This window comes from Chenopodium quinoa, unplaced genomic scaffold (genome assembly GCF_001683475.1).
Source record: "Chenopodium quinoa cultivar QQ74 unplaced genomic scaffold, ASM168347v1, whole genome shotgun sequence".
Classification (NCBI taxonomy): Eukaryota; Viridiplantae; Streptophyta; class Magnoliopsida; order Caryophyllales; family Amaranthaceae; genus Chenopodium; species Chenopodium quinoa.
Genome location: NW_018744301.1, coordinates 5,266,641 through 5,275,364, shown reverse-complemented (window position 1 = coordinate 5,275,364; position 8,724 = coordinate 5,266,641). Strand labels below are relative to the sequence as shown.

Here is an 8,724-nt window from a genome sequence, read left to right as displayed (position 1 = left end):
AGTGATTAGTGAAGGTTTTCATGTGTGTAATTCAATTAGGCCTTGAGAATTATGCTAGATTGCATTGTAATTGCTAATGACATGAACAATTGATTTAGGAATTGCAATTATCGATTGGTTTTTATTGTGATTCTCTTATTTTGTTATTCATAGTGAACCCTAGCTTAACAATTAGGAGATAGCTCTTTGATTCCTATTGATTGCTCTTATCATTAGTCCTCACAACCTTTGATTGGCATGCTCTTCCCAAGTTGTTGCGATTGACATGATTACTTGTTGATCCCCGTTCCTAGTGTTTTATTTCCTTGGTTACTTGTTTTGTTAGTTGTTAGTATTCTCTTTTACCTTCGTCTTCGACCTAGCTTAGGTGCATAATTGAAAGTGCTTGAACATTACCGTTCATTTGGGTTCGATCCTTGACTTGCCTCTATACTCGTATTTAGGTTTGTTAAGTGTTTATAAATTTAGTTTGACCGAGGGAAGATTAGATAACGACTCCCCTTCACATAACTCAGGTGCATTGTCACTCCTAACCATCTTAACAATTTTGTCAAACTGATTCTCAACATACTAAACAAAGTGTTTAAAAATCTTAACAGCATCAGACTTATAATGCATAAGAAAAATCCAAGTTATTCTGCTAAAATCATCAACTATTGTCAAAAAGATTTTACATCCATTGTAAGTTGGATCAGGATTTGGACCCCATACATCAAAGTGTAAAAGCTCAAATGGAACTTTTGTCTTAATACTGCGAACTGGAAAGGACATTCTAGTCTGTCTAGCAACAGGACAGATTTGACAAAAACTATCTAAGGAACAATCCTTATTACAAATGTCACAAACTACAAAGTGAAGTTTACTGACTGGAATGTGACCCAACCTAAGGTGCCAAAGCTTGACTTTATTTGCATCAATACTATTGAAAGTAGAATTTGGTGTGGCTGCAGCAAAAGGTGTAGTGAGGTCTCTCTTTTCTAAAACTGAATCCTCCAGACAGTATAGCCCATTTTTAAGCTTACCAAGAAGAATTGGCTTATGTGAAGAGCCCTGAATATAACAGTCATTGTTAGTAAAAGTAGCATGACAATTCAAATCTTTGCACAACTTAGGTATAGAAATGAGATTATACCTAAAGTCAGGAACATATAACACATTTGACAAGGTAATTTGACTGTTCAGGGTTATAGTGCCTAAGTGAGTGATTGCTACTTGTTTCCCATTAGGTATAGTGATTAAGTTCTCTGTACCACTATATTGATGTAAGGTATCAAATAAGGAACTATCAAAACACATATGATCTGTAGCTGCACTATCCAATATCCACTTAGCATGAACTGAAGAAGTAAAGCGGAATTTACCTGCCACATGTGCAGATTTGTTGTTCAAGGCATTTTCTCCAGAACTTGTTGCTTGCATTTCTGCCATCTGCTGTGTAAGTTGATACTTCAGGAACTTCTCATATTGTTCTCCAGAAATTGTTACATCATTATCATGATTTCCACCTTCTTCATGATCAGTAAACTCTACATTTGCAGCCACTCTTTTTCCTTTATCAGTGTAGTTGCCTTTGTCATTGTAAGTTCCTTGAGGATAGCCCTTGAGCTTGTAGCATCTCTGAATGTTGTGACCAGGAATTTTACAATGATCACAGTAGTAATTAACTCTCCTCTGATCAGTATTTCTGTAAGTATGATAATTCTGTCTGCTTCTATCATGTTCAGAGAATCTCCTATTCACAGCAAAAGCCATAGACTCAGTTGAGGTTGCATGTGTCTGGTATAGTTGTTTATGTTTCTCTTCTTGAACAAGTAGTCTGTAGGCATGTGATATGTTAGGCAATGGATTCAACATGAGTATGCTTCCCCTAACAACCTCAAAACCATCATTGAGCTTCATCAGAAATTCAACCAGCCTCCTATCTTGCTGTGACTTGAGCAACCTTTGGGTAATTTGACAATTACAGTTGAAACAAGAACATAGAGGAATTGGATCAACAGCATCTAACTGATCCCATATCATCTTGGTTTTTGTATAGTAACCAGAAATATTGTCCTGATCCTGCTTGATTTCATGTAAAGCTTGCTGTAAAGAAAACAACAAGGCTCCAGAAGACTGACCATATCTCTCCTCCAAATTCAACCAAATCTCTCTAGCAGTGCTAAAATATAACACACTTCTTGCTATATCTTGTTCTAAGACTCCTAACAACCATGAAATTATCATATTGTTGCATCTTTCCCAAGCCAAATATGTGTCATCAGTTATAGCAGGTTTAATCAGACTACCTCAACAAATCCAAGCTTATTCTTAGCAGACAAACTAATCAACATCGAGCGCTTCCAATCACCATAACTGTTTCCATCAAATTTTAAGTTTACTAGTTTCTGACCAGGATTATCATATGGATGCAAGTAAAACGGTGAAGTAGGATTTTGAGAAGGGTCTAAGGCCGCCATTGTTATACTTCAAATATAGAACACAACAATTTCAATCTTCAAATACTACAGTGAGATCGAATTTCCAAACGAATCTCAATGAAATCGAATACAAACAACCTAATCTAATTTGAGAAACTATTTGAATAACCAAATCCAGATATACATCAAACAATATCACCAGTATGAATTTCCAATTCAACAAACGATTCAGACAAATCTTCAAACAAATGATGATAATAATTCGCAGAATTTGAGCAACAAATCAAGAAATCAGAGCAAATCCAATCAACAAACAGCTTGAACCAAAAAATCGAGAAATCGAACGAAAAATTACCTCAAATCGAGCAAATCGAGCAAAAAATGCCTCAAATGGAACCAAAAATGCCTCAAATCGAGCAAATGAGCAGATGACGAACAGATTCAAGAGGCAACAAGTAAGAATTTCATCAGCAACAGGTCGTCCCTGTGCTCTGATACCATGTCAGAGATTGCAGCAAAGATCAAAAATAGAAGGACGATTTCATTGATTGTAAAAGGAAGATTACAGAGGAAAATTCTAGAGAGAAGTTTTACATGAGAAGTTTTTATAGGATATTTGTGAATGAATTAAAAATAGCTTTAAGAGCTGTATTTATATCAGTTAGTTGTAACTAACTTTGTAACGGAATTTATTCCTCTAGCTGATGTCAGCAATCCAATATAGTCATGCTCAAGTGTGCTTGTCCAGCTCAGCTTCCACTTGCTCATCATTATTAGTAATCTCAACCATTCTTCCATAGCTCCCTTCTTTCCTTTTCTTGCCTCAACTTCTTTGCTTCTTTATCCAAAAGCTTCAGAGTGCCATCTTTGTACCTAAATATGCACCAAAACACTAGCAACCCCATGAAGCATAAGATACACAAAAAATGTATAAAAATAGAGTAATTAGTGAATTAATACATTGATTCCTCTTAATTATAAGGCTCAAAACCACTCTAAAATCATCCAAATTACAAGCTATCAATAATATCTTTTTTTTTTTACTATTGAGAATATTGTGCAAACATTTGTACCCTTAAATGATTTGTTTACATATTTTCTTCTTTCATTAATGCTACAATAACTAAAGTTTTGACATAGGGACAAACTGAAAGAGCTCCTTGAATATGCTAGCTATGGCACAATGTCGCGAATTAGGCACCCTAGTAATGAATAAAAGGAAAGGAGTAAAATAAACCAAATACATACTTCGTATCAAATAAAGAGTAAGACTTTACAAAAAAAGTAAGACTTTACTAGCTTTTAAGTGGATTCTCAGGGAAATACAATTCTGTTAACCCTGTGGCAGCGGTGCGGTACGCTATAATTGATGATTTGGGCATAGCTCGAGATTTGAGAATGAAGAAGATGCAAGCTCTCTGCGTACCATGCTCATAACTACTGCTGGGAATCCACACCAGGAGTTGGCTGCTGCAATTTATGATGTGGCGGCACATCTTTTCAAAAGTTTCCAAGTTGCTCTTATCTCTCATGTGCCTCGCGAGAACGTCCTAGCTCATAAGTTGGCTGCATTTGGAAAGAACATAGCGGTAGGATACAAAACTCACTACTTGATGTCTGTTTGTGTCAAAGAAATCTATGAAGAGGAGCTTGCTGCTACTGCTACTTCTGCTCTTACTACTCAAGTCCAGTGTTGGTATTACCTTCTTCGGGATGGTTGCTTTAAATGTATGGTTGGTTGAAGTATACCTGTACTAGTTTCACGAACTATTTTGTTCCTTTCTAGCTATCTTTTGCCCATCACCAAGTTTTTTATAAGCTTAAAGGTGATGCTTGTAATTATTAACTTGACAATAGCCTATTAATGTAATTATCTTTCGGTTTGTGTTACAAAAAACAAGAAGGTAAAAGAGACGAAGATAAAAGCAGCAAAAGTGTTAAATTTAGAGCAGCTTTGATTCCAGGGATTCGGCCCGAGATCAATGGCAATCCCTCCACCAACTGCTAGGGTACATGCATACAGATAAAATAAAATTACGGCGAAGGCACCAAAGGCCGATTGAAGATAGTTATGTAAGCCCATGTACAAGATAATTTGAAGATATTTCATCATCATTAGGTCAGCAGAATCAATACTTCAACTAATGTTACAAAGACGATGATAATTTTATACCATCAGTTCAAGGAAAGTACTAAATCGCAGAATCCATTAGATTCAAGATCCACATGAGACCCCCTCTCAACACAAAGATTCGCAGTAAAATTCACATTTGCACAGTGAAAGCTCACTTGCCCTTTTGTAAAAGAGTCTTCTTGTGAATCATTGTGCTCCTATTTACAGATTCAATGGGAAAAAAGAATCCAATGGAAAATTTCTGCTAAAGGGAAGAAAGCTCCTACACACAAAACCTTAAAAATCCTATGTTCTACAAGTCTAGCTACCCTGTTACTAACCTGTATGGAGAATTCCAGAATAAAACCACCATCAAACATGCATATCATCCATCTGCCAGGTAATGTTACCCATATTGTTATCATATGATCTGTCCATTGAAGCAACTTTGGCTCGATATGCTGCTGCTGTTGCAGACATGGTCTTCAGCCTATCACCATGGGGGAGCTCACAAGTGTCTCCAACAGAGCTATATCTAATCTCAGCAGGAGGGATAAAACAGTCCATCGACAAGCCAGGGACATTGAAAGCTACTTCTTCAATTGTCCAAGCTTCTTCCATCCTTGTCTTTGTGTGGCTCATTGCTGTTTCCCCAAATCTAAAAAGGGTCACCACAGAACGTCCAGAATGAGCAATCATTATACCTTCCACAGGCCTGTAATCATCAAGACATGAATTAATCGTAGTTTCCCAATATACAGCATCTCCTCCGTTAGACTGAATGCGGGTTAAATGAGAATCTTCAATGTGTACAAGAAGCCCTGTTTTCTGACTGAAGTAACCAAACAATACATGGCGTATAATTTCAGCAGGCCCTTCACTTCTGGCCTTCAACGTCTTGGGATCAGCACACAGTTTCAGGATGAAGCAATCTTCTCCATTAATCTTCTTTTCACCAATACATCTTGCATTTGTAAACATTGCTGCTGTGGTTCTTGGATCAAGACCCTATAAATTGAAATAATCCAAGAGATTTAGAACATGCATAATTGTCAAACATATAAGCTAAAAGGGCAACTACGATTTATATTCATATAAAAGTCCTCTTAGTCATAAATAAAAATCTTCATACTCGATATTTTACAAGGATACGATAGATTCAAAGTCATTCACCAATTTATTTACAGCAAGAAGCCAGACACTCACCTGAAGTGCACGTCGAAGGGGTCTAACAGGACCTTTAGCAGCATGTGCCCCAAGCCAAGGAGTGTGCCTCCAAACTAGCTTCCCGTTGCAACCAGCATGAACCTTGCTACCACCAAGTGCAAGCTCAACATACCACATGTCAGGATTCATCTGCCATAACACAAATCCACCAGACTCTGCAGACTTGGAAGAGTTTCTGTTCTTAATGACTTTATTAGGAGTCTCAATATCAGAAGCTAGCATCTTTAACTTGCCCATAGCATATGCATTATGGATAGAATTTTGAAGCTTCAACCCTCCAGAAGCAGCCGTATATTGTTGCAAAATATACTGTGCAGATGAAGTTTCCTAAAATAAATTCACCAATTAACACACAAACAACACTGACAGCTTAATAAAAAGACTGAACTAATGAAACTAGCAACATAATCCCTAAAGGGCCCTCCAAAACTCAAAAGAAAATTCGTTTTAAAAATGAGCCAGAGTTAAAAGAAAGAACATTGACAGTTCACCAAACATCTTGAGTCTCGGTTAGATCAGTCTCAAATTTACACCATAAGTAGTAAATTTGGATAGTCTATTCGACTATAATAGAATAACAACAAATTCCTTGTATACTCCAAACCCATCCTTAAATAATGCTGGAGTACTACTACAGACCTACAGTTCATGGGGACAAAAGGGCAGAAGCAGAAACTTCATATTCACATGCAGAGAAATATAAGAGAGAGAGAGAGAGAGAGAGGGGGGGGGGGGGGGGGGCTCAATTCATGCCAGGCATGACAAAAAAATAAATAAATAAAAAATGCAGGTATAAAAGTAAATTCCTTAGACCACCAAACACATATACTCGTAGTTTGATTGATGAACAAGAGATTCAACTAAAGTTGCTTCCTGCTTGTCAACATACCTAAACAAGAATTTTGAAAGCAATGTACCTAAATGTAGAAAAAAAATCCCTCACCTAACCTAAGAGATTTTAAACAATTTCGTAAACCCAATCTTAAGTATCTAGGTAATACATAACAAAGATATTCAAAGAGCATACGTAATACAAGCCCGAGTTTGATGCGACACACTTCATAACTGGCCCGTCAACAACAAAACATCACAAGTTGCAAAGGAATAGGCTACATCTTAAATCAATTGTGGATAGCCCCAAGAGAAACAATACAAAAGATTCGTCCACCCTTCATCATCAATTCCAAGTTCAGTAATTGACAAATGACCCCCCAACTAAAGCTACCAATTCTGTGTTTAATATTTTTAAACAAAAGCAACAAGCAAGAATCTCAGCTAAATTCAGCAACAGAAATTGTACTGAGTATTTGTTTTTCTAATTTCATTAATTAAAGCCTTTTATTAACCCTTCCAGCATTTTATTGTAAATTGGGTACTGCACAAAATACATGAAACAACATAATAACAATAATATAACAATTGGGCTATATTCTACTCCGTATATTGATATTAACACAATTTTTTTGTAATCTACTCCTTTATCACGGATAAACAGTCCATTTTCCCAGGACCTCATAAATATATGCGTTTTATTAAGTTATCTGTTTGTATTTTTGTATTTATAATATCAAAAATAAAATTCATCAATATATCAATTCCTCGAAAATTACCAATACAAGTGTATAAAAACCATTCTCATTGGCCTATTTCAGCATTATCTCCGAAATAAATCATATTAAAATAAATAAATAAATAATTGAACAGATCAGAACCCCTGTAAATACAAATGAAAACAAACAAAAAAAAAGAAAAATTGATAGCCAAACAAAATATTTTCTTAAAAAAATAAATTCAAAAAAGTGAAAGAGACCGAAGGAGGAGGAAAGGTGACTAACAATGGGAGTGTCTTTGATGCTGAGATGAGGAAGGGGCTCAGTGGCGCTAACGTGCACCGGAGCAAGCGGCGCACCCAAAACACCAAGTAAAAGTCTCAGATCCGACCTTTTACAAGCAGCCGAGGAAGAAGATGAAGATGAACCGGAAACCGAGGGATTCCGTTTCATCCAGTGGGCCCATCCTCCTTCTTCTCTCTCCTCACGTGAGCTGCACTGGTCAGGACCCTCTCTTAACGGCGATAACATCTCCGGCGGCCTTAAGCTACCGGATCTCGCGATTAACACCTCTGGTATTGCCACGTGGTGGCCTTTCCGCCGTCGAAGTAAACCAGTCATGGCTGACCCACTTCTTGCTGGACTTCTAGACCTTGATTTTCCTGGAGATAAGCCTCTTACTACTTCATCTTTTAATGCTGAGAAAAAACCCTGTTTCCTCTCCATTTCTTATTTTATTAATAAAGAAAAAAAACCCAAATCATGCAATGATTTTTCTATTTTTTTTGGGTATTTGCAGGAAATGGGAGGTGATAATGGAGAAACTAGAGGAATTCTCTGGACATTTTTAGGGTGAGCAGAAAAATGTAAGAGGTATTCAGTTGTTGAGCAACTGGTGAAAGGAGGAGGAGGAGGAGGAGGAGGAGAGAGAAAGTGAGAGTGAAAGAGAGAGAGTGGGGGATAGTGAGTGAGGGAGTGTGAAAAGGAGAAGGAGAATGCCGTTTGAGAGAAGCAATGGGAGAATGTGATTTCTCTCTCTTTTTTTTTCTGCTTTTGGTCTAAACTGGGGCCAGTGCTGTTGCATAAATTAAATTAAAGTTAATAAATTTAAAAAAGAAATGATGATGAAAGTAGATTAGATTAGGGGAGCAGATTATTTTTATTATTTTTATTATTAATATTTCAAAAAGAATTAAAGATTACGATTGGTAGCGAAACTGGGAAAGGGGGTGGGGAGGAGGATCTTGCACTAAATGGAACTGAAATAAGGAATTAGTGTAATAACGCTTGCTTTTCTCGTGAGAATGGCAGAGGACCAAAGGGAGAGGAAAAGGAAAGACGACTCAATTTATTTTAATTTTGTTTGTCCACTCCGTGGAAACGCATTCAACGGCGCTACCTGGGTTTACGGTCG

The 8,724-nt window shown here is 37.0% G+C and overlaps 1 protein-coding gene across 1 annotated transcript; it reads right to left on the bottom strand.

Annotated features, from left to right (window-relative positions):
* Positions 1 to 4,504: 4,504 nt before the first annotated feature.
* LOC110695537 lies at positions 4,505 to 8,513 on the bottom strand. The gene is made up of 3 exons (XM_021872759.1): positions 7,596 to 8,513; positions 5,740 to 6,087; positions 4,505 to 5,541 (listed from the first exon to the last, which is right to left on the bottom strand). Exons 1-3 carry the CDS (start codon positions 8,034 to 8,036, stop codon positions 4,906 to 4,908), a joined length of 1,425 nt encoding a protein of 474 aa, XP_021728451.1. The 5' UTR covers positions 8,037 to 8,513; the 3' UTR covers positions 4,505 to 4,905.
* Between the last annotated feature and the right edge of the window lie 211 nt (positions 8,514 to 8,724).

What these genes read in the sequence shown, in the direction of transcription:
- LOC110695537 (XM_021872759.1), bottom strand. Translation starts at nt 8,036, where the DNA reads ATGGAGAGGAAACAGGGTTTTTTCTCAGCATTAAAAGATGAAGTAGTA. An exon ending in GCATCAAAGACACTCCCATT is followed by an intron (nt 6,088 to 7,595) that starts GTTAGTCACCTT and finishes AATTTATTTTAG; the next exon opens with GAAACTTCATCTGCACAGTA. An exon ending in CCCTTCGACGTGCACTTCAG is followed by an intron (nt 5,542 to 5,739) that starts GTGAGTGTCTGG and finishes TTCAATTTATAG; the next exon opens with GGTCTTGATCCAAGAACCAC.